The 26,273-nt window shown below is 38.9% G+C and overlaps 1 protein-coding gene across 1 annotated transcript in view; it reads left to right on the top strand.

The window, feature by feature from the left end:
* Positions 1-21,292: 21,292 nt before the first annotated feature.
* The window catches only part of LOC124170588 (long-chain-fatty-acid--CoA ligase 5), a 193,865-nt gene continuing 188,884 nt past the window's right edge, over positions 21,293-26,273 (top strand). Inside the window, exon 1 of the mRNA XM_046549388.1 lies at positions 21,293-21,569. Within this exon, the coding sequence (XP_046405344.1) occupies positions 21,551-21,569 (19 nt within the window). The 5' untranslated portion in view covers positions 21,293-21,550. The remainder of the gene's footprint in view (positions 21,570-26,273) is intronic.

The raw sequence follows: 26,273 nt of genomic DNA, 5'->3' as shown, positions 1-26,273 counted from the left end.
CTCCTAATTAACATTACATGCTAGCCTCTTTTTCTAAAAACAATTTATTACATTGCAGCTAGAGGCTAATGGTAATGGTAATGTTTTTCGAAACAATTAGAGATGGGGTTTTTCGATAAATTTGTCGTTGTCTGTTCCCAAGTAACATGCGGGATCAGGAAAATATAAATGAAATAGGTTATGTTTTAAGAATTTCAGAATTTTTATGCAACCTTTTAACTTCCTAGCTCAAACAAAAAAAAACGTTTTCGAGGTTTTGGTCAACTTTTTTTCATTTCAGCCAATTATGCTCCAGTAGGAGTTTCTTTCCACCATTCTTTGCCCTGTCTTATTTACAAATTAGCCTTATAATGTCATCTTTGCGAATCATACCTATTTTGCAGTATTCTTCTGTCTTTACCTAACATACTTGGGTGAACCTAGATATATTGACCGGTAATGGCATACAAAATAAGTACAAATTCAGGAAAAAATATTTGTTTTTATAAGAGATTAAAAATACATCTCGGGAATATGAAAAAACAAATTTTTGTGTATTTAGCAAAACAAACTCGTAGTTGACGTCAAAAAAGGTTAAACGAGAAAATAGCGCCGCAGATATGTGGATGTGCCATCCTTAATTTTTTTATTTTAGCATCAATATATCTCTACTAGAATGTATTCGCATTTGATCTAAATATTTACATGATAGGAATAGGTTAATAAAGTTAGGGAATGAAGAGTTTAATATATGGTTGAAATCTTGAAAAGACGCTGAGAAAAATAATTTAGCGGCAATTAAGAAACTCAGGTGGCCTTAAAACGCAAAAGATGAAAGATATAGACGGTCTATCAATATATAATAATATTATGGCAACATATTTGTCAAGCACTCAAAAATATAGGATTCTGTGGATAAATTAATCTGACCTCGACTGGCGTATCGTATTGACTTCGGGTTGAATTCGAATTTGGGCCAAGGACGAGGTCATTCAACTTTGCCACATTCACTCCTCGGCTACTTCCGCTTCTCCGAAAATGCTGCTCACCGCGCCTCATAAGGCATCCAACAATTAAGCTAGCACTCGTGTCTTCTCACGGCGACATGTTTATGCAGAGCCAGTGCTTCCGCGTGACAATGTATTCACGCCCGTCCCGGAAATAATGATGATTGTTCTTTGTCACATGCTGAGAAGTGAATGCTAAATAAATTGGGGAGTTGTTTTTAGGATTTGCATAGATTATGAAGGATTTTTTGCTCCGAAATTATTAAGAATTTAGTTTGGTAATTAGTTCACAAGCAAAATGTTTGAATTAGGATCCATATTACGACACTTTTTGCTTAAAATGTTTCTGATTCTGTTGTAGGTTATATGCATGTATAGGTATATGAACTTGTATCAATGACTCAGAATAATTAATCCTTGAGTGGGCACGCTCTCTTTATGTCACTAATTAGGCGTGTTGGGGTGTCGGTAGAATTAAAAAATTTACATGAAATTACTAATGAATTTGACCATTTTATTGTAAATATTCATCAAACAACTCGATTTATGCATTATTTTTTAAGCATATTTAACATTTATTTAAGAATATTTAATATTTGATTCCTAATGAACTTGGTTTTCTTAAATAACCACATATTTTCGTACAATTTGGTGGGATTCTATATACTTGGGTAAATATTATAATAAAATATTTATATTCTTTTTCACAACTATAAACTCTTGTAGACATGTTAATTAAGATCTGTCTCACTTTTAAAAAACACCAATCTCTAAAAAACTACTTTTTTGCTATTTTTAATATTTTATATCTTAAATTAACAAAGAGACTTGAAAAATCTTAATACGCGTATAAAAGTTAAGACTACATTTAATGTCCATACATGTAAAGGAGTAAAGAGACACGGGTCCCACCTCACGAAATTCTGTCGCAGAATGACTTTGATGAAGCACTTACCACGCAGCAGCGCCTTTCCCATCCAAAATTACAAACAACAAGGAAATAAGGAAACGATTTATAAGAACCTACATTTGGAGTATGCTTCTATAAGGAAGTCAGGCAGGAACAATGACAGCAGCGGAGAAAGCAAGGATAGAGGCCTTCGAAATGTGGTGCAACAGAATAATGATGAAGATCTAATTGATCGACCGAGTTAGTAATGAGGACGTCCTAATGAAGAATAGAAGAGAAGAAAAGCCTTATGAAAACTGGAATAATGAGACGGAACAACGTTATAGGCCGCATTTTGAGACACGGTGGCCTGATGAAGATAATCGTTGAGGGACAAGCGGATGGAAAGAACGGAAAAGGAAGACCTCGAGGAAAATATATGGAATAGGTAAAGATTGATATGAAAGAGAATAAATACGTAGGAGTGGAAAAATTAGCTGATAGGAGAATGGAGTTGATAGCTGGGTCACACCAATCTTAGAATTGTTGACCAGTGATGACGATAATGATGAATGCTTCTTTAACGGATTGGAATACAAACTTCAGGATCATGTCTCTGAGATCATTATAAATCTGTTACCCCATTCTTACTCACCCCATATGACGATGAATCATTCCTCAACCCTCCAGTTTAATCATATTTAGCAATGCAAATTATTTCTTCCTTCCCCATCGAAAATAACAAAATGAAATGATTCTAATGTCACTTGCCGCAACACATGCCCATCCTTTACAGTACTGAGTACATATATTGGTAGGCTAGACATAAGATATTCCTCGTAAATTGGTTTGAATTGGAATCCATTCAGCTCATCATCAATACTTAAAATGCATAGTCTTGATTGAGTTGTGCCATCATACCACATAATCATGTATTAAACTCAAAAATATTCCACGGTTCAGATAAAAAGGTTTTTTTTTCCTTTCCTACACCAGTTTGTTGACCTTCATTAAAACTATCAAACAGCTGTTCAGAGGAGGTATATTAAATGAAATTATTTGTTTTTAATTTCTATGTCCGTGTGCACCTAGCAAGATATAATTCTCAATGAGGTAATACAGATGTTTCCTTGAAGTACGATCTTGAAAATTCTCACTGTCCATGCGAGAACAAAAACTATGGATATCTAGTGCAATGTCCTCGCGACGATAAGATTAAATTCAAGATCGACATCACGTAAGGCACATTAAGTAGTACACTTATGAAACTAGTGCAGCAAAAAAGTTTTAATCAGATAGCAGATAACAACCATGCGTTGATCATTAAGAGTGATTATGCCTATCATTGGTTGGCATTGGTAAGAAAAAAATATGTACTGAATTCTTTGTGAAACCTGTGCTGGACTTTATTCACTAGTTGAGTAGTAGTGTAAGTACCCCTCGAAGGGCATATTCTATTAAAAAAACATTTAAACGAAACTGATAAGATATTAGCTTTGATATCTGACGTGGAATCAAATTTCTCGTACGCTGACTATAAATCAGAAATTCAATCATTTAATGGGAATCAACAAATGAAAATTATTGGTAGTCGATACCTACCCATGGGTAGCTTTTACAGTCTTTATGCAGTCTTTCACTTGAGGTTTAGACCTTAAAAAAAGCTTCATAAAACAAAATTAAGACACCTTCTTATAACGATTTTGAATACAAGTGTGCATTATTGTACAGAAGCTCGATTTGTTAGGAATAAAAATATCTGAATTGATATTTTTATTCCTAATAATTCGATTTGGGTTAAAAGCTAATGTTAATTGTGCACTGGGAAAAAATTTACGGACAATAATTATAAAATTCATTTAAATAAAAAAACACTATAACCAGTCTCATTATACATTAAGCTGTAATTAAATGCATATATTTGACAAATAAAGCTGATATATGGGCTAGAAACATTTTTTCAACACACATATGCATATGTAAACAGTGGTATGGAAATATTATGCATGTAGCACATACTATTGATAGTTCAAAAGCGAGTCACTAAAACACAAACACAGAAAAAGAAAAACTCACACGGGAAAATTATGATTCGAAGCTTTCAAAGCAGTAGCTTCTTTCTCAACATCTAAAGGAACAAATAGGGAGCAAGAGCAAGGAGTACGTTGGGCAAGGGAAAGGGGAGAAAGAGGGGGTTAAGGGAGAGAAGGTAATGGGGGAGGGGGTTATCATGAGATGTTCAACCCACGGAAAGTATTGGCTAGAGGATACCAAATGCACGCCAAAAGGGTGGTTTCATATTATTTTTTTATTGCCTGTATCGAAAGATTATTACTTCTGGAGTACGCATTTCACGCTTTTAGATTTTTAAATGACTGTATTTATTTTTCGCGATTAATTGAAAAGTAAAAATTTTCAAGCGCGCGAAAACGCGAGGGCTAAGTGTGAATGCTGGGAAAAGCCCTTATGACGTCATTCTGGTTCCCGCTGCTGCAAAGTGAGGTGACCTTGGGGCGAGGATGTATGCACCGCTGCGATGCAGACTGCTAGCAGCTTGCAGAGTACCCTGCTAGCTGGTAGCGCTTGACTTAAATAAGGATTATTAATACCCTATCAAACGAAGGAAACTTTCCGACCATAGGCAGTTTTCATAGGTGATTATTAAGAGATGTTTCCCTGAAGTCTGTGCCTCATGCATGCATTGGTAATCTCAGACGATGTAAAATTCCTATCTACTCGTATAGAATTTAGGTCCCTGTGACTTCACGTGGCGGGGCATCGTATGTGCCAATCTCATCATTTTCAAATGAGGTTAAAATTGACCATTAACATTCGTATAAACTGGAATTTCTGAAACCAAATAATTTGTATATTATGAATACACTAATAGTGGGTAACGAATCGAAATCAATGCCTTTCGTTTTCTTTGATGAAGGAAACTACCCTATTCGAGGGTGTGGAGATTGACGGTGGGGACAGGAGGGGAGGGAAGTAATTACTGATACTTTGAAGCATTCATTGAAGAGGGAGTCGTGGGACAAAGAATGTGTGGATACTGAGAGAGATGACGGACAACAGGAGGCGCGGTTATCATTTATTCTGAGGTAAAGGGGGTGGTACATGGCCTGCATAGAAAGCGGGGCAGAAGTTACAAGGAGGGAGGTAAATGATATTTGTGGAAGTACAAGTTGTGGATGGACATATCGGTAGGCATTTCAGCTTGGGGATGAAAGAGGATTGGGGTGGAGAAAATAAATCACAGGTTTTACGTCTGGGACGGTTGCACGGTGCGGGCGAGGTGGTGGTGACTAACTGGAGTTTTTGGAGAGGACGGGTGGCTTTGAAAATGGTGCTCAGATTTGGTGGTCTCTCATAAATGATTTGTGGAATGAAAGGGGAAATCTGGGAGGTAGATTTGTGGTTAGAAAGAATGGGGTAGAAGTCCTTATGGGTATCCGGTAGGGCATGAGGGTTAGGGAAGTAGGAACGTCTGAAAAACATTTTGTAAGTGTCCCTTTTTCTATGTTTCTATGTGTAGTCGTCTTGTCATTTATTTAATATAAGTTTAGAAGTCACTGATGTAAAAACATAGATACAAAAAAGAAACACTCACAGGAAAAATACAGGGTGTCCCATTTATCTTGACCACCCGAAATAACTTCTTTTTGTCCAGATGCAAATTCAAAAATGTGTCAAGCAAATGTTCATTAGCCGTCAGGCGGACATTAATCAGCATGACTGCCTTCCTTGTAGCTTTGTTATTTACAAGGATATGAATAGCGATATGTCTTTTTTAAAGGGCACCCTAAATTTTTTATTCGGAAATTCATTTCCTCTCCGAAGGACTTATTCAAAAATATAGAACAGTAGACCATTAACATGAACACAACGTTATGAAAACATAAGAAATTCGTTCTCTTACTTCGGACGAGTTTTTTATGACTGGTGTGCATTTTACTATGATTTATTTTGTTCACCGTCAACGTCAGCAAGTGGAGTAGTTCCAATACCCGCGTACCAGCACTAAGCGGTAGAGAGTCAGTCATTTTTCATAACACTGAGTTTATGTTAATGGTCCACTGTTCTACATTTTTGAATAAGTCTTTAGGAGAGGAAATGAATTGCCAAATAAAAAATATAGAGTGCCATTAAAAAAATACATACCGCTGTTCATATCCCGGTAAATAACAAAGCTACAAGGAAGGCAATCATGCTAATTATTGTCCCCCTGACGGCTAATGAACATTTGCTTGACACATTTTTGAATTTGCATCTGCACAAAAAGTTATTTCGGGCGGTCAAGATAAATGGGACACCCTGTATAACTTGGAGCTTTCGAGGTTGTAACATCTTCCTTAACTAAAGGGAAAAAAGCTATAAATTATTTAAACAATAATTTTTTTTGACTTGGGAATGATTTCGAAAATAACCCTAAACAGCAGAAAGTATCAACGCCAAGAGATTATGAGATGCCTTACTCATAGCTGAATTTTCCTTCAAGAGCCTCGTACAGCTTTCTTTCAACTCGAGCTACGGAGGCACATCAAATGAGGACATTTTCTGAGGAAATGTCACTCGAGTGGGGTGTACTCGCATCCAGACCGCTCGATATTGCGCCAAGTGCATATTCCAGTTAAGTTACTCGTAACGATATTGCGCCTTACCTCGTAAGGTCATGTCACCACTTCGACACGAGACCGCTGGACTAATATCTATCCTTTTGCTTCACTCATAGTAATGGTATTTGAAATACTGCAGGCCATTATTATCCGTTAAAAAGTTTCTAGGAGTTCGTCATTACAGTTAATAACAGTTGGTCATTACAGTTAATAAAATTACGTCATTACACTTAGTATGGTTCATCGTGTCATAATTTGGGTTGGCCCCAACGTTTCCCCACTGATGCTGGTCGCTTTTTCAAGTGAAGTGACACGGAGTATCATCCAAAAGTTTGTAATTGTAACCAAAGGCTAATGATTTGAAAATAAGCTGGTGTCTTTTGCATTTCTTGCGAGTTATTTAGCTTTTGTAGCTTTAACGTTGCTAATTAAAACACGTGTTTCTTCGATTTCCACCAGGAATATATGTTTTTTTCACCAATGTACGCTGGCTTGTTCCATGCTATTGGCCAAGAAAATATCTCTTTTTATGGTTACGTCAGAGGTCTCATGGTGCAGGAACGCGCCGGAACGCCGTTCCGGTACTGGTTAACAAAGAGCATACCCAGACGGCACATAATCCTCCGTATCTAATTCGTATGCAGATGCACTGTACAAAAAGCGACGGAGCGGTAGTCAATGGATACTATCTGCATACGAATTACGGAGGATTCTGTGCCGTCTGGGTAATAGTCAAATAAAACTTGTATCAATTTTGCTGCCTCAAGATGCATGCATACGTGACAAAAAAAAATAGTAAGAAAATGTAAATTATGACTTGTAACAAAAAAACACAGAGTAATATTTCACTTCTAAAGAAAGTTAAGAAGGGTGCGTTCCGGCAATGCTAATTTTGCCATGAAGTCACTGGGTTACGTGATTCTAATTGGTCGATTTTAGCATAGAATTTCCCAGCACTTAAGGTCACTTTCTCTGACCGCAAGTGCCAAAGATGTTTTTCTGACTAAGCTTTAGAGTTTGAGTTGAGCCTCTGTGATGAAGCATCAAGTTTTACCAAAATTTTAAACGGTTTTATTATCAATTATCCCGAGAGAAGTGGTCTGTAGAAATCAGGGGCGGATTGATCCTTTAAAGATCGAACTAACTTGCCAACTGATTTTTATTATTTTTTGCATATCCTATTTGTTTTCATGAGCGTATCCAGCGAGGGGAGGGGGCAGCCGAAACTACCCCTAGAATCCCCCCCTAGACCCCTCCCCTAGAATCAAAAATCGCAAATGTCGTTAAGGAGAATAATAATTTTTCAAGGAAACAATTTTAAAAACTAATGAAGAGCTGTTACAGTTCCAGTGGCGTTCCCCCCCCCTTCCCCCCCCCCCCCCGAATTATAAAAGCGCAATTATTTTCCTTCATAAAAGAAAACAATATATAAAAAAATCATGAATTTACCATATCTTCTTGCTACAAGAATAGTTATATGGATTATGAAAAGTGATAAAATTAGTTTTAAATCCTCTTCTTAGAACCCTGTTTTTCAGAAATTTTTACCCCTGGTTTTGGACCCCCTCGAACAAAATCCATGGCTACGCCACTGTACATTTCCCTTAAAATGTTGGTTTCATTCACCTTTTCCATGCTTAAATGTTACCTACAACTTGAGCAACCATGGCTTGCCCCCCTAATTTTGATGCTGGGTACGCACTTATTTGTTTTACAACTAACTAAGAGATATTATGAAAGAAAACCCGAACAAAAATTTTTAAATGTGTTTTCAAGCGTGTTCCCTAATGGAAAGACGTCACAACATTTTGCTATTGCTTGTAACATTAATGTAAACTTGACCATAAAACTATAAGTTTAACAATGTAATATATATTGATCTATTGAATGTAGGCATTGGAGAGGGAGTGTAGGGAAAAATATCGAGTTAACCGCATACTCACTACATAGGTGATGAAAACAACCAATTTTGAAAAGTTATAATTAACGACCAATGTATACACAAGTCATGCGATTCACTTTAAAAATACTTAAATACTTTATTCACGTAAAAAAAGCTATAACAGTAATCAAAGATACGGATTATAATTTTCATGAATTTTTATAAATCTCTTCCCAAATGGAAACATTGGACATTAAACGGCTAAGGCTGTTCTATGCTTCATTGCCTTCCGCGGCGCCTTGGTTTCATACAATACCTCTCTGCGATATTACGTCTGAGGTCTGATATGCATAGATAAGTGGCTTTTAAATATTCGTAAATATTTTTTGCTAATTTTCACATGCAAGTTTTCGCGACGCTCGGATTCGCAGTAGGTTAGGTTTCCGGGTTTCGTCCGCGTTGACATTTTTTTCCCTACGCCAACAGCACAGTAGTTCAAACGTCGCCATCAAAATGACAAACCGGATGAAACCAGGAAATCTACTGCGATGGTTATTTTATCTTGTCAAACAAAAAATTTCAATTTTAGAGTCACCTTAAAAATTATTTTTCCATTTTTCGAGGAATTCCGTAGGGGTGGCTGGCCCCACCCTTAATCCGCCACCGGTATAAATTAATGTCATTGAGTTCTGCTCTCTCCCTCCCATTCCTCGCTAATCTGACATCCTTTCCTCTCCAGCCGGGTCCTTCTGGCTTTCTCTCGACTCTTAGTACTTCCTACTCCTTTCTCACATCCTCTTTCTCCTCTAGAATATTTTCTTCTTACGGTTCAAACACTTCCTCGCTCTCTTTCCATCTTTATCGCCTCCATCCATCTTCTCCACACCATCATGGGGGTTAATCTGTTATTCCAAATGAAAATGATCGCATTCGGATCTTTAAATGAACCGTATAATGAGTCATTCATTGCTCAAGGTAAAAACATATGGCGCGGTGGAAATGAACTGATCCTGAAGTGAGCCCTTTCCGAGAGCCGTTACTCGCGTGCCGTCGAGGGTCACTCCAAACAAAAACAAACAACAATGCCTGTATTTGACTAAACCCGTCACGCCTTCCGAATTTGAGTCCAATGCAGAATAAACCACCCTGGAATGCCTCCAGTCTTTCCTCTTCCTCAATTTCCACGATGCATCACCGTAAACTGCTATGTTCCAGAATTGTTGAAGTGGATCTCTCCATTTTCCGGGTTATCGCCGCGTTTCGTGGTCAGAGGTGACGACAGTTTCGCCAGGATTCGCAAGATTCCACCAACGCGCCAACGAAACTCTCACCACGAAACGCGGCGATAACCCGGAAAATGGAGAAATCCACAAATTCTGTGCGTCACAGAAGACTCCGAGACAACATTGTCATGTTCCAGACTCTTTTTTGCGCTTTCCCGAAATATTTTCCACGGATTAAGGTTTTGGGAGAAGGGTGCATCCTTTCGCGACGTCTTTGTAGTACGCAATGCCTATTAGTGATAATGCGAGATCTGATAAGCACCGATAAGTGGCTTTAAGGTATTCATCAATAATTTTGTTAATCGTTCGTTAAGTTGGTGAAATAAAATATTTCATTGGAGAGCCACCATGAACACTACTATCTTTTCAGTTTTCTAGAAATTACGAGGGGAGGCCTTCATTCTCCCCCACTAAATCCGATTTCGACACAATGATCCTTTCATCAGATTTTCCCTATGCAGAAACGCTCTCTGTGCCGACGCTGCTATCCCCTCGTACTCTTGCTTATATCCATTTTCCAATGGACATAGCAGCCGTCTATACTATATGGAGGACCTTGCCAACCGCGTTGCCTTTGGTGGCACCCGTCCGATAGAACTAGGCCCACTTATATAAATCACCCTGACTACTGATATGGTTCTGGTCCACGCTTTGAACCCAATTAAGAATAAGACCTCTGGAATGAAGTTCTCTCCATTGTTTCCGGGTTAGCTGCGTGCAGTTATTTTCAAGATGACGCTTCGTAGGCTATGCTAGCTACATCTTCGGATCAGGTCTGAGTGCGCTTCATTCAAAGGATAATATTTTATCTATTTTCATAAAGGAATCGAATGAAAAGTTTTATACCTAATCTGAAGATGTGGCCAGCATAGGGCACGAAACGTCATCTTGAAAACAACTTTACGCAGCTAACCCGAAAACCATGGAGAGAACTGCAATCCAGCGCTGCAAAAGCCTCAATCAGAAACCACCTGGAATGTTTCCATTTGTTCTCTTTCTCAGTGTCTATGATGCCTCACCGTAGATCGCTCCATTCCAGACTCTTTGCTGTACTTTTCCGTGTTCTTTTACAGAGCATAGGAGCGGATTAGCTTGTTGTTTTGGGGTGGGTAGAAGGGAGTTAATTACTTCCCGTGGCGCCATGGTAGCATGCGATACCTCACAGTGACAATGCCTCGGAGATCTGATAAACGGAGAAAATTGGCTTCTAGATATTATTCAATTATTTTGGAAAATTCTTCACTCATTACCACTACACCTCTTGGTGGTCTGTCGCCACGAACGGGTTGACGGGGAGCCCGGCAGGAGCAGACGCCTCTAGACAGCCTCCTCCTCCACCGCACCGCTATAACACGCATCCACAAAAACGCATACGCTTCGACGAAGGGCGTACGGCACCTGTGGCGCGCCACTGGCTGTGTGAAGAGTGTTCAGGTGACCAGGAACTTAAAACTAATGACCATATTGACATTTATGAGTAATAAAAACAATTTTGAAAACAGATTTTTAAACTTTTATGTATTTTTCAGGATTTTTTTGTTTGTTTCATTTTTAATTATTGTTTTTTTTAAATGCAAGTATCAGTTTCTTTATTTTACTTATATTTTTAAGAAGCAAATAATATTGCAACATTTAAACAATTAATGTATTGATAATTTACTTACTAATTCTACAAGAAGGAAAGACAAAGAAAAGACTCATAGACGAGTAATTTGTTGAGGCAGTTTGTATGTAGTTGGAAATGCTGGGTCATAATTCCAGATGTTTGTGAGGAGCGTGTTCTGGGTTATCCCGAGCCTGGACTTGAAGTTATTTACTAACTTTGATACGAACTCATTTACTGTGGGCAGATTGTGGGCGGATAGGATGTCAGGTATTTGGACAAGGCGGGATAGGTTTAGGAGTAGGCGAGGGAATTTATTTTGGAATGTATCCAGTTTTTCCCTAATTGGCTTGGAATTTGCAAATATTTTGCAGCCGTACAGGAGAATAGGACGGATGATAGATGAGTGCAATTCAATTCTGCAGCTGTGGGATAGAGGAGAAGTAGTCCGGGAGGATAATGAGGTAATTGCTTGCCTGACTGCTATTGCCTTATTAGTACAATATTTCAAATGGGCATTGTAGGTTAGTTTTTCATTTGACAAGACGCCGAGAAATTTGTGTGTAGTTGCTCTTGGTATTCGAGTTTTGTTTATGATTGGTGATGTATGTGGTGCAAATCTGCGTCTACGTGAGAAGTGTTTGTGTGTACTTTTGCCAGCGTTTATTTGTATTTTCCAAGTGCGATTCCATCTATAGATAATTTTCAGGTGTATGCTAAGCTTGTTAATGTTCGCGTCTCCCCGCCATGACGTCGCTGCAATTGCAGTGTCATCGGCGTACATGTGTAGGCTTTCAGCGCTAATACGACGCAGGATGCTAGCAGGTAGCAGAGTACCGTGCTAGCTGGTAGCGCTTGGCTTAAATAAGGATTATTAATACCTCATCAAACGACGGAAACTTTCCGTCCATGGGCAGTTTTAATAGGTGATTATTAAGAGACGTTTCCCTGAGCTCTGTGCCTCATGCATGCATTGGTAATCTCAGACGATGTAAAACTCCTATCCTCTCGTGTAGAAACTAGGTCCCTGTGACGTCACGTGGAGTGGCATCGCCTGGGCGCCAATCTGTCCTTTTTTAAATGAGGATAAAATTGACTATTGCCATTTGTGTAATCCGGTATTTCCAAAACCAAATAATTTGTATATTATGAACACACTAATGGTGGGTAACGAATCGCAATCAATGCCTTTCGTTTTCTTTGATGAAGGAAACTGCCCTATTGATCCGCTTTTGACACCGTGACCCTCCCATGATCTCTTTCTTATGAATAAAACGTTGACCGTGCTATCGCTCCAGCTAAGGTATTCACAGAACACTTCAGTAGCTCGCCTCGCCTCACCTGGCTAAAACGCACGACCGGAAATCTGGGAGAACCGAGTTCGAATCACTGTCAAGGCGAATTTTTTCCCCTGTGGAATTTTAGCACAATACGTGTATCGCGAGTGATTCCCGTAAAGTTGACACCGTGCTTAGTCCCGGTATACTAAATAGGGTAACCCTACTGCTATGCATGTTTCTCCATACTAAATGGTAAAGACTTGGCATACCTTGCCAACCGCGTTATCCTATAAGGCTAGGTCCACTTAGATAAGTCACCCTGACTGCCGAGATGATTCTGATGAGGATAATGTGTAGGGTTTCCCACATCCATAACAGCAGTGATTTTCGGGTTATTGCATCACCTGGACTACTGTTCGTCTTGCTTCTACTCCTTGATCTCTGACAATGGGCATGAAGATGACAGAGATACCAAAGAGTCATCATGAATCCATGGCAGCCAGGTTGGATGAGCAATAAATTAATAGTAAAATACTTCAAGTGGCGTTCGTAGATGTAACGCTTTGTGCTCAGGATAGAATTTGTAAAAAACTGATATCAGTGACATAAAGTTATTGCAATAGGGATTAGTATCAACTGTTTGTGCTGATAGCGTTTTCCTATCAATGTTTTTCATTATCGAGTGCACTTTTTCTCTAACTCTGATAAGGGCATTTAGCTGAGGTTGAAGTCTCTAAAAATATTCTCTGTTCATATTTTTCGTCATTGATGTATGCTAATCCTACCTAAAAGTTTGATTTCAAACTCGGTAGATAAATTAAATTGACTCGAAATATAGACTTTTGTGTTCCCACAATAAAAGCAAACGTTTTCATCCATTGCAAAAAACATGCATTGAAAGTCATGCATTTGATGCAAAGAGAGTGAATGCGCTAGGCCGGTTCCACATTTAATATCCTTCCTACCATATAAGAGGTTAGAAAGCTTGCTTGTGCGTCCATTTTAAATATAATATTACAATGTATAATGATGAAGTCAGTGGATGTGTTTCGCATCTTGGCTTTTTCCCCCAATATATAACTATTCCGTCTGAGTGACTTCACTGAGAAGGAAATAGAGTTCCCTGAAGTGATGTTATTTCATTAACTATTTGGTGATAGTTAATATAGCTTTACAATCTTTTAGATCGAGCTTAGCATAGAGAAATTAATTATTTTCGCTGCAGTCGATGGAGCAATAGAATGTATATTTTTCTCCCCGATTATTTATTTATTTAATTTTCATTAATTTTTTTCTAGATATTTCTTTACTTGCAAAAGACATTTCACAATGAACTCAATTTGACAACTATCCTCTGGTTAGCATTTACAGTATTTGTGAAAAGGTTAACTAAGAAATATATTGGCGGGAAAATAAAAAAAAAGACTTATTGGAGTAAGAGTCCCCAGTGAAAAGCCAATGCATAAATGTACTGGGCTTCATGAAGGACTCACGGAAGAAGAGCAGAGGGGAATTAAATGAACTGGCTGAGAAATGGAGAACTAGATGACATGTAGTATATCATTCTTAGAATTCCAGTACTATGAATGAACAGAAGGGTACTTTACCTTTCGTCTTGAGTGGAGGATATGTATTTTTGGTGGTAGCTCAAAATCCCGTATACATGACTCGTGTTTCAGAGTGCTTTTTCACCACGCTGCGAAGCGCACATGAAGCGTATTACGTTTTGGTTAAAACTCACCCCGTGCCAGCATAGGGGCCGGTTTATATCCCGGGGCCATCTGCTAATTTCCCACGTCGCTCTACCGAATCAAACAAATGTTACCATGTGATTCGTTCGGGAGGGGGGGGAGGGGAGGGTTTTAATTCAGTTTTTTGCGTTGTCTTGTGCTTTGGCTTCTCACCCCGTGGTGAAAAGCGTGGCAATTCATTTACGATGTTTGCTGTTGACAAATCACACACTAAATATTGAAGCAGCAGAGTATTTGTTCGCAAAACTTTCCAGCTTTTCTGTACCTCCAATTCTAAACGCTCTGCTTTCTTGAATTCAGCTATAGTGTCCGAAAGCCATTTCCACAGTAATGGTGGTCTTTAAGTATATAAATGACTTAATTTGCTTAAGCCTCTCTTTTGAATCTGAAGTTGACCACTATTTTTTTCTTTTCACTACTATTCCATTGTATTTCACCATTTAAATAATGCTTGATTATGAAAAGACAGAGCATACCTTAGTATTTGTAATTTTAAGAGGGAGATAATTTAGGTGTTTTCGAAGGGAATCTAGTTTCTTACACTCATGATCCTTATTGCTCCGTACCGTATCCACAGTGCTATGAGGAAACTAAAGAAATGAGGAATTCGAGGTAATTACGATCATTGTTCAAATACAGTTATATTAGATGACGTTTGTTTAACTAGAGACTCCTGTTGAATTCCCTTACATACGCTCGGCATTACCGAAAGTTTCCACGAGTCGAAGCGTGGCAATTCATTTACGATGTTTGCTGTTGACAAATCACACACTAAATATTGAAGCAGCAGAGTATTTGTTCGCTCCTTGGTTGTACATATGAAAGTTACGTATCCTGTACCTCGCAAGTCTAACATTCCTGCTTAAGAATCACAAGGAAGCCACACTTGTGAGATTCAGACTAGTTATTTGAGAACTTGTTACTACTAGACCAGTAACTTTGATAAAATGGGCATCGAGGGTGCTAGGCGCAGATCCATTTCTAGACTATGTCATGAGTCTCCAATTCGAAATTTGCAGAGGATAACACCTGGAAACTTGGTAGAAATTTGAGAACTCCAAAGGGAAACATGATTTTTCAGTCCTTCCCGACAGTGTATAAATTGTTTGTTACTCTAAAATCAGTGGGGCTTCCGAGTTATGGCAAAATTTTCACGGTTACATCATTTTTTCTAATATTCAATCAAGTAAATAGGTCATGAAGTCTTTATTTATCGTGGAAAAAAATTAATTACGCCATATTTTCGTGGGTCAGCAATTCGAAGAATGGGTTGACGCAGCTATGCACTTCGCTCTCTAATCTACTTACGTATCCATATTTACTGACTGCTTTTCTTTTACACCCTTAATGCCTTTCATAAAGTGAGGAGGTAATAGGCGGGGGTGGAGATTGAGGTAGAGGTCGCGGTACCTCGAGGTAACACAAATGCATTGTGTTACGGGCGCGCGCATAGTGAGCAGGTCGAGGTAGAGGTGTACCTCACGGTTCACCAGGAGGTCGCGCGGGACCGCTTTCAAAGACAAACGAGTTTGTCTTTCGGGCGGTGTGTCACGAGGTATATCGGGAGGCTTCTCCGTGATTGGTGCGTCCAAGGCCCGTTTCATGTGATATCTTAATGTTTTCCTGAAATTTGTCTGGGTAATACTTAAGTTTCAAATTTAGATGGTGATATTCTCCCAGATCTTGTCCCGCTTGATTTATAGGATGAGCACTGAATTCACGATTACTTCACGACCAGTCAGCCACCATTGACATGCTGATGACATTTCATCCCCATCACCATTACTGTCGCTGAACATTGAAGAAATGTTTCAGCCAACCAATAACCATTATGCCAAACAGTGAAAGATTGGCTCGTGGCCGAGGCTATGGGAAAGCTGCGTGCGTAAACCTCTTTACTATGCGATACTACCTCTACTTTCACCTCAATCTTCATCTCTACCTCTATCTCCAGCTCTACCTCCTCACTATGCGAGTACCCTAAGTGACTAATTTTGGGTCATCGTTTGCCCTTATTCCCGTCCATTTGTCCATCTACGATTATTTTAATCAGAAAAGATACATAAAAAATATCGTACCGTCTACTTATTTAATTTCAAAACTACAACAAGTGTTCCAACTGGCTCGTAGTCATTATTGCCTGATGATTACTGCGAGTCAGTTGAAACATACTTTGTAGAGCTTTAAAATTAAAATAAATAGACGGTGCGATATCTTTGTGTATGTTTTTCATATGCAGTTCTGCGATATTTCTCCCTAAAAAGTTGACGTCTTCATCCGAATGCCTATTAATGTGACCGAGAAAGTTGTCCCGTCTTCTTTTTAGGAACTTAGGAATACTTCGCTTTTTTCCGCTCTTCTTAGCACTTCCTGATCAGTGGCGTTGCGAGGGGGGATTTGGAGGATATACCCCGCCTCCCAGAGCTCAGAGAAGCTTTTAAGTTAAATCCATTTTACTTCATTTGATTAATATACTTATAGAAGAGTGTAACGATTGATAGAATATCCCTCAGAATGCCATAAAATTCACCATTTTGAACCATTTATTTCAAAAAAATTTCTGGGGGAGGGCCGCCGCACCTCCCGCTTATCCTGGCCGGTATACCTTACAACCTAGGTCTAGTTGCGCTTAAAACCCCCCCCTAGCCTTAATTCCTAGCTGCGCCCAGGTCCCTGATTACTTACTCGATGGGTCCATTTTATCTGTATTATTCTTCTAAAGAAAAAACTTCGAATGCTTCCATTCTTGTCTTCTCTGCTACTTTAAACGTCCATTCCTTGCTCCGATATAGAAACATGCTCCATGTGTTGCATCTGATGATTGATTTTTTTTCCTTATTTCCATTATTTAAATTTCAGCTGTGAGAAGATTCTTCCATGCATCGAATGCCACCTTTGCCTCAGCTAATCATAAATCGTGTAAAAACTTCTAAAAAGAATGAATTGTAAAAATTAAACCAATCAGTTCGATCCCTATTCCACCCAAAATTCTACTCTCACTCCATCCCGTCTTTCTAATACTACTTAGTACAAAGCTAATACTACGTAGCATTAACTAGCCTAATACCTACTAATTCTAGCTATCCCTCTCTGCGTTGACCATGGTCTTGTCATTCTCGCTACGCATTATCTGTACCTTTTTGCTTCATTTCCCTTCCCTCCCATGTTCCAGATAAATTCCAGCTACTCAACCAGACCTGACGACGACTTGAGACTCATGTTTAAAAGCAGGCGTTTAGTCTAGCAATGTAACTGCGTAATTGTTTTACACTACAATTACCAATTTATATTCCCTTTAGAAGTAGTGGGTTGAGCGATAGATTACTGAGAGTATGGTCACATGCTCAAAACCCAAGTTAAGACTTCCGATACTTCCCAAACAAAACTCCACGAAGTGCATGGGAACAGGACTTGCCTTCCTATCCTGAATGTTTGGTGTCACACGGTTGTACTTAACTTTGGAGTAAGCTCTACCCTCACATATACAAATAGACCTTCGAGGAGAATTCATGAGTGAGAGTAGCGTAAATAGTAAAACGGGTTTTTACACATCCTTAGTACGGGAGGTAAGTAGCTCTGGTTATTACTACTTTTGGAGCCAAATGAATGGAGATTGCTTGATAGCATAGCGAACCCCTGCCCCATGCATGCATAGTGGGGGTACCTAGTGATATGTAGCTTTTATGGATGGCTTTGTAGGTATAAACACCTCACCCACTCCGAAATAATTAGAGGATATTCTAATAGTATCATGAAGGTTTTGATGAAGAAAATGAAGCATGTATTAACGTTAGTTAAAAAAAAAAGAATCATCCTCCAGCGGAGAGAGTCTTTATTCGTTCCGCGGATATGCCAATATTACTATATTCCTTACAGGGAAAAAATAAAGGGAGCACTTACAGGTTGGGCGAGTACTTGCATATGCTGAATAGTTGAAAGGATTTATTGTGAGCGGGAGTGAAAATATGAATTTTTGTGTTAAGGTGCATGATTTTTCTTCTGTGAAACCGACGCTGTATAGTAATAAGCAAGTGATTTCACGAAGATGTTCCGCCGCTTGGTTCTCAGTATATCAATAATTCTTTGCATGCTCATGCGAATGTGTTTATTTTTCTTTCTTATGGTCATTTAATTTATTGAACGACTTCAATTTAACATGACATTTCTATTTAAGAAATGAAGGGTGCGTAAAACCAAAAAAAATCCTTGAGAATGCATGTATCGCAAGCATAATTCTCAAACGTCGTCTTAGAGCTATCGTTCACTTATTTTGAACAGAGCAAATGCATATTAATCAGATATTTGCGAACAAAACTCTCAGTATTCTCTATATATATACCTCTCCTTAAGGCATGTAAAGAATACCACTTTAGATGATTATTGAGATATGTGAGTGGAAAATTCGTCAGATACTGCATTTTTTATGTATGCTAGTTCTATGAACACGGATTCTAAGATCAGTTTACATCTTCTTGTATTGTATTGTTAAAACCTTGATCCTGAATTAAGCCAGAATGTTCTGGAATTAATCTCTTTAAGCGCGAAATAAAGAGGGAATCCTAACTTAATCGTATACATTCGCCGTAATCTGCATAAAGCCAACGGTTTTACTGGTGTATTTTATATTCCGATAAGTTACATCAAGACTGGAGGTATTCATCATTTTAACAATAAATGACGACCCTGAGCTGAAATAAAAACAAAACTGGTAAAAAACATAATTCCCATATCTTTATGAAAATTTTCCAACTATATTTAATGACACTTTATTAACACCAAGAATAAAGTTGAAAAAATATTTGTCTCAGCCGGGATCGCAATACTAAGTAATTAATTGCAAATATTTTGGAACCCGTTCACGTGGCTGCGTACAAAGTAAATTGTTTCTTGCAGTGCGTTGATGACATTTTTCCGAAAAAATGATCCGGGGAGTTTTTTTGGAACCAATTCGCGGAGAACGTCTTAGAATGCGGAGAATTTCTTACGTCACGACGTAAATTTGAAGTTAAATTGATGATAAACGGTAACACTTGTAAAATATCGTTGGTCGGCGGATAGAAGGATTTAAAAAAGTAGGGGGCGCAGTTGATGAAAAATGTAGGTTAGAAATTGACCTTCAAACTCCGCGTTACCCGAAAGCTGCATGCATTTCCGTGTTCCCTTTAATGATATCCCGCAACTCACGGGCGTCTAGACGCCGTTCTATTGTTTTCCACGCTGAGGACTCTCCACAATACAATGGAAGTCGTCAATCAAATGCTCCCCGCAATGAGATTTCCGACTCCCCCAACCATTGCCTTTGCTCATTCAGTCTCATAATTTTTATATTTTTTCCTTCGCTCTCTCGTCAAAAAATTGTCACAAAATTTTTTTTTTCGTTCGGGGGTACGGGGCCCTCATTTTGAGAAGTACCTTCATGGACACTGAGGTGTGAAAACCGTACGAAGTTAATTATTCCGGAAGATTGAAACAGGTTTAGCAGTCTCGTATGTTAGCCATACTTTTATGAACTATATTCATTGATCAAGCGTCACGCTGTGATAAAAATAATTTATTGTCATTTTTATTTTTAAATGTTAGTGAGGCACGGCTCGTTCAGAAAAAATTGGATTATTTATTAAAAGGGTAGTTTCCTTCATTAAAGAAAACGAAAGGCATTGATTGCGATTCGTTATCCACCATTAGTGTATTCATAATATACAAATTATTTGGTTTTAGAAATCCCTGTTAAGACGATTGTTAATGGTCAATTTTAACCTAATTTTAAAAAGGCCAGATTGGCGGTCATGCAATGCCACTTCACGTAAAGTCACAAGGGCCCAGATGCTATATGAGTAGTCATAAGTTTTACATCGTCTGAGATTACCAATGCAAGCATGTGGCTAAGAGCTCAGGGAAACATCTCTTAATAATCACTTATTAAAATTGCCTATGATCGGAAAGTTTCCTCGTTTGATAGGGTATTAATAATCCTTATTTAAATCAAGCGCTACCTGCTAGCAGGGTACTCTGCTACTTGCTAGCAGCCTACATCGCAGCGGCGTTCATAGCCTCGCACCAAGTTGGCCTCACATGGCGGCAGCCGGAACCAGAATGGAGTCACACGGGCTTTTCCCAGCATTCATACTTAGCCGTCGTGTTTTCGCGCGCTTGAAAATTTTCACTTTTCATTTAATCACGAAAAATAGATGTAGTCATTTAAAAATCTAATATCGTGAAATACGTACTCCAGGATTGATAATCTTTCTGTTTAGGCTATAAAAAACAATATTTAATCACCCTATTACTGTATGCCCGTTAATCACTACAATATTAAATGTCTAGGCACGTGTTCGTGTGCATGATACATTATTAAATTCCTTGATAAACACCACCTCTAAAATTAATGCATTATTTCATGGAATATTCATTATTTCATTACAATGTCATTTAAAAGTTCTCGTGAATATAACACTTCAAAATGAAGAAAAACACAATTTTGAATCCTATATGTTTAGGAAAGGCTACTAATCAAAAGCTACCTCCATCATCACTCAACGACTCCTGACGCTGCTCTTCCGCGCGCTAAAGAGCAAGTCAGCTCTCGAGCGACGGCGAGCCGAACTGCTCCTGGCGGCACGAGTCACGCTCCCGGAAAACAACGGCCCGGCAGGCGTCAAAGGCGACCCGATCTACGCATTGCTCCGACCACGAGGCGACGACGGTAAGGGGTGTGCGAGGTTTTCGGACTGTTTGGGGGAAAAAGGAGCAGGGAGGCGCCTTTATCGACCCGCGGCGAGTTTGCGCCGGGGTCGACCGCGGTGACGTAACGAACAGCGCCACTGCAGGTCGCTGGGAAAGGGAATGGCAATGTGACGTCACATGCTAGTGGATCGAAGAGCGATGTGGAGGGGAAGGTGCGGGAGGGGAAGGGAGCATAGGGCAAGTGTGGCGGGGGCGGTAGGGGGAAAGGGAGAGGGGACAGAGGTAGGGGAGGGGAACTCCGCCGGCGAAGGCTTTAAGACTGTGCGAGCAAGGCAGGAAACGTGCTTGCGTGTTAAGTACGGCACTGAGTGATTGTTAGGTCCAATACGTGGTGAGGGGATCTGTGGTGGTTGACTTGTCAGTGAGACACCCCATTGTCAACACTTTCCGAGCATAACTATGATTTAGCTAGCTCCGTCACCCGTTTCTTTCTCCCCGAGCCCGGCGTTGTTGTGTGCGTGTGACGTGAATGGATATTTAGTTGTCCTGCTGCGGAAGACTGTTACCCGGAAGATGGACGTATCCAACATCAGTAAGTGTTCTCTGTGTTCTTTTCTTCGATATTTCGCATAGCCTGTCTGTAGGGTAGAGTTGGGATGCATGAGCGATGCTTTCGTTAATCACTTCACGGTTTCGTCGAGTGAAATTTTGTGAAAATGTGACTGCGGGACCGGTCAGGTAGTACATTTCGAAGGGCCGTTTCTTTCACAATTGGTTTTGATAGTATACTTTAGCCAAGGTTGTGAAAATGAATCGGCGAACAGCTCTCAGTTGTGGTCGAAGTCAATTCCTGTGCTTTCCCCGGCGTGATTTGTCGCACAATCGCCCCCCTTCCAGACGTTGAGACGCGGATGAGTCAAATGAATTGTTTACTCTGCGAAGGGTACAGCGTTTATATATTGTTTACGATCACGATGGAATTCGCCAGAGCCTATTTAAGGATTGCAAGAATAGTCAGGAAGTGCATTGTAATGTGTTTTCGCTCAAATCTTGCTGAACTCAAGCATTGTATTACTCTGTTGGCCATGTGTTTTGAGTCAGCAAAATGGACATGCATGCATGCAGACATTGCCGCTTTCCTATTGAATCGGCAGTGCCAATTTTGATATATTCGCTGGGTAGTCCGTGGTAAATATTTGTTTTTTAATCGCTATAATTAATTATGCATGGAGTTCCTCTTGCCAAATTTCCCCGTGCCTGTCAAATGTAGCTTTGAATCGCCCTTAATTTGTTTCTAATTGACAGTGCAATGCATATTTCGAGTGCTATTTAGGGAATTTTCAAATTAAATCGTTAGCATGAATTAAATGAAGGTTTAAATTGACGTAATTTTAATATAAGATCATATAATGCATGGTGCATCGTTGATTTTGTAGGCAGGGTTTTTTTTTTAAATCACTATTGTTTCTATTTGACAGTGCAATGTATTTCTCGAGTGCTACTTAGGGAATTTTCAAATAAAGTCATTAGCATAAACAAAATTAAGGTTAAATTGACGCAATTTTAATATGAGCACACATAATGCATGTTGCAACGTAGCTTTTGTAGGTAGGGGTATTTTCAATCCTTTCTTCGAAGTTATACCGTTTCTCGATGTCTCCTGTGTTCGTTTTTTATTGGAAACGTAAACTCTTCCGGCTGGAATTTTCTCTGCAATGTTGGCCGTCGGTACCCCTTTTCCGCGTTACGCCCCGCACTCGTTTCTCGTTTTCCAATCGAATCAGGCCGGGGGGTGGGGGCCACTCAGGTGAGCAAGGGCCGGGAGAGGGGGTAGGGGGCGGCGCCTGTGCCCTGGCCGCTGACGTCACGACATCTCCTGATCCGACGCCGCGCCTGCGCCCTGACGCCTCGAAAAATAATCCTATTCCTCAAATCGTGTTCACCTTGTTAGTTCCCTGCCGAGTACACGAATACGACCGGTACGATCACTAAAATGTACCCCTCTCTATCCTACCGATGATGAAGCCATGAATAATTAGCCCTGCCATCCACGAATATTTATAAAATCGTTCTTAAACATTTTTCAGACCCTTTGCCCCTTAAATTTAAATTCGTCGATTTCCTGTCGTGTTCTAGTACAGGGAAATAGCCATATCTATTCTTCTATTTGTGTAAACAAATTAATACTTGCATAATTAACCTCTCTTTCTCAGATACCTAAATATTAATCAATATTTTTCCAATCCTCTTACTGGCATTTTTCCAAGAATGAGCTTTGTATGTTGGTATTTATTATAGTTTTTCTGGCTTCTTCAATGATTTCAAAGTATTAATTTTATTAGGAAAGCTTATTTTTTATATCTGATACAAAGTTATTTTATGCAGGTATACTAAGTTAAAAAATATTTATGTTTCCTAGTCTCTGGGCCGGCGTGAAATAAAAAAATTAACTTTTTGTCTGGAAATAAATTTCAGAATAATTTGTACAGTAATCCATTCCCTTTAGTATGGAACTACTCATCAAAATCTTCCAAATACTCCCCTTTCTTTCTTTTAGGTGTCAATGGTAGAATTTAACTTGATGCCCCAATGATATGGTTTTATTTTCACCGGCCAATACGGCTTATTAGAATCTTCGTTTATTGCAGTATTACTGATATACTTATTAGTACTATTCAGCTTTTCATTATCGTAGTAACCGATCAACAATCCTAAAATTAGTCTCAAAAAGATATCATGGATCCCATGTTGGTTCTCTAATAAGCTTATCTTTTTAAACCTTCTTGGGTCTTCTATATCTTACACTTGCTTCATCAACTCCTCCACGGACATCATCTGAGGATTTGCTGTCCACTAATCCTTCGATGATTTTCTTCAATAGTCTGCCTGGTTGCATGTTGTGGCCGATATTACCCTATCCCTATATATAAGTCTTCTATTGATTTCTATCCCTCTTATCACTCACATTTATACTTTTTCTAAGAAAGATATAAACTTTACTTTTTACATTCCGGTTTGTTTTGTCACCCGCATATACCTATTTCAATCTTATTGAACCGTAACATGCGATCTTGTAGGGACGCAGATATACTTTATTTTCTGTTGAAATTGTATATCAGTTGGGAAATATACAATTTTCATGTCTCAAATTTACTTTAATAATTTTCTAAATTACTTAAATATTTCTGTAAAAATGGTTTCCGCATGGGCATTGGAGATGGTCCAATCCTTCTAACTATTACGATTTTAACTTTCGTAAATTTTCAAGCATTTTTCTTTGTAATTATATATGCCGCATGCTCCCGAGCTTCTACTTTCGCAATAGAAAGTGGTTCATGTGCGTGAGCCATAATAGGACGCATCACCCCGGTAGACCAATTTTTTTTGTTAAAAAGTACCCTTGAAACTTTTGCTGTCAGAATAATTTTTTACGTAGGGCATACGTAGTGAACGGTGTTCAACTTTAAATCTCGGATCTTAAAATTTTACCAAACAATTGTTCAGTTGCTATGTTCAATGTTTGTATTTTTATATATTTTTTATTTGAAGTACAACAAAATTTGGCTGGCCTCGGTGGCGGAAAGGTTAAGTCCTTGTCCGCCAAACCGAAGGTCTCGGGTCGAGTCCCGCCTGTATAAGATTATTCAGGGCAGTGTATGTTCGAGTAGGTTTAGTTTTTAAGTGTTAAATTGAAAATTCCGATGTAAAGGTTGTGCGCTGTTTTCAGTGGCGTGACACTTATAAAACTGTTGAAAAATGTCTAACCCATTTATTCTGAAAATTTCAGGATGTTAGAGTCAGCTTTTACGGAGTAACACGTCACCAAAAAGCAAAAATTGTAGAAATTTAGAAAAAAAATGTGAAAGACTTCTCATGCACTGAAAACGTGTTTGCATTCAATCTGAAATTCCTGGAATGCGAAACGCATTTCGGCATGGCAAGTATGGCAAAGGAATGTGAGCACATAGAGCTTATAAATGGCGTGAACACCGGGGATAATTGCGGAAACAATGGAATTCCGACACAAAATGTTTGCCTAGGAAGAGAAATTATGTCGCAAAGAGGAAAAGAATGGAAGGAAAAGCTCCGATGACTTTTAAAGCTTTAAAATACCTTATACCAAGCTCTGGATACGTGAAATATACTTTAATTTTAATCTTGACCTGAGAGTTAACTCATAAAATTATATAAATAATATGAAACCGTTTTATATTCCAAACGACTTTTTATTTCAAGCCATTTGATTATTTAGCGGGGAACTTTCATTTTCTTGCCCTCAAAATCCCTTTTAAAATGGGATCGTATTTTTATGGCTTATTCCATTCTGCTTCGAAAATCGATACTTTGGCATTGGAATCCAGCAGAGGAATGAAAAGAATTGGAGAAGAATCACTTTTTTGAGGAGCTGTGGATGGTAAGGAAGGGCTTGATTATCTGTGGAAAAAGAATATTAATTTAGCCTCCAAATTGTAGTTGTAGCTATTTTTATAGAAGCCTCCTTGGAAAGTTTTCAACTACTTACAAAATAAAAAGTGGAATGAAGAAATAATGGAGAGGAATTTAAATATTTAATTGCTCTGCTCTCAAATTTTTTACAGTTACATCCTCAAGCAAACACGTACATATCCCAGTCATATTACCTATATGTTCTTAGGGATCAAGTTAGCGTGGCGAACAGAGTTGTGACCTCTCATTCCGAAGGCTCGGGTTCAACACTCATAATTGGCGAGTATTTTTCGGTCCCCCATATCCTTGCTAGAGTCTTAACTTTACAGAATCTAATCGTTACAAATGGGCTTCTTCTCTAACCAAGCATTTGAATCACTCACTGGTGGCCAAAGTCAATGGAACGTTTTAGATGATCCCAATGAACCGATGATAAGAATTTTTTTGGATGGAAGCATTCACGCCGGAAAGCGGGAAAGTCAATAGAGTAGTTTCCTGCATCAAAGAAAACGAAAGGCATTGATTGCGATTCGTTACCCACCATTAGTGTATTCATAATGTACAAATTATTTGGTTTCAGAAATTCCAGTTAGGACGAATGTTAATGGTCCATTTTTAAGCGCATTTGAAAAGGCCAGATTGGCGCCCATGCGATGCCACTCCACGTGACGTCACAAGGACCTAATTTCTATACGAGGAAATAGGAGTTTTACATCGCCTGAGATTACCAATGAATGCATGCATGAGGCACAGACTTCAGGGTAACATCTCTTAATAATCACCTATGAAAACTGTCTATAGTCGGAAAGTTTCCTTCGTTTGATAGGGTGTTAATAAACCTTATTTAAGC

Source organism: Ischnura elegans, chromosome X (assembly GCF_921293095.1).
Source record: "Ischnura elegans chromosome X, ioIscEleg1.1, whole genome shotgun sequence".
Taxonomy (NCBI): Eukaryota; Metazoa; Arthropoda; class Insecta; order Odonata; family Coenagrionidae; genus Ischnura; species Ischnura elegans.
The sequence above is the reverse complement of the archived record's forward strand: the minus strand, read 5'-3'. Positions and strand labels throughout refer to the sequence as shown.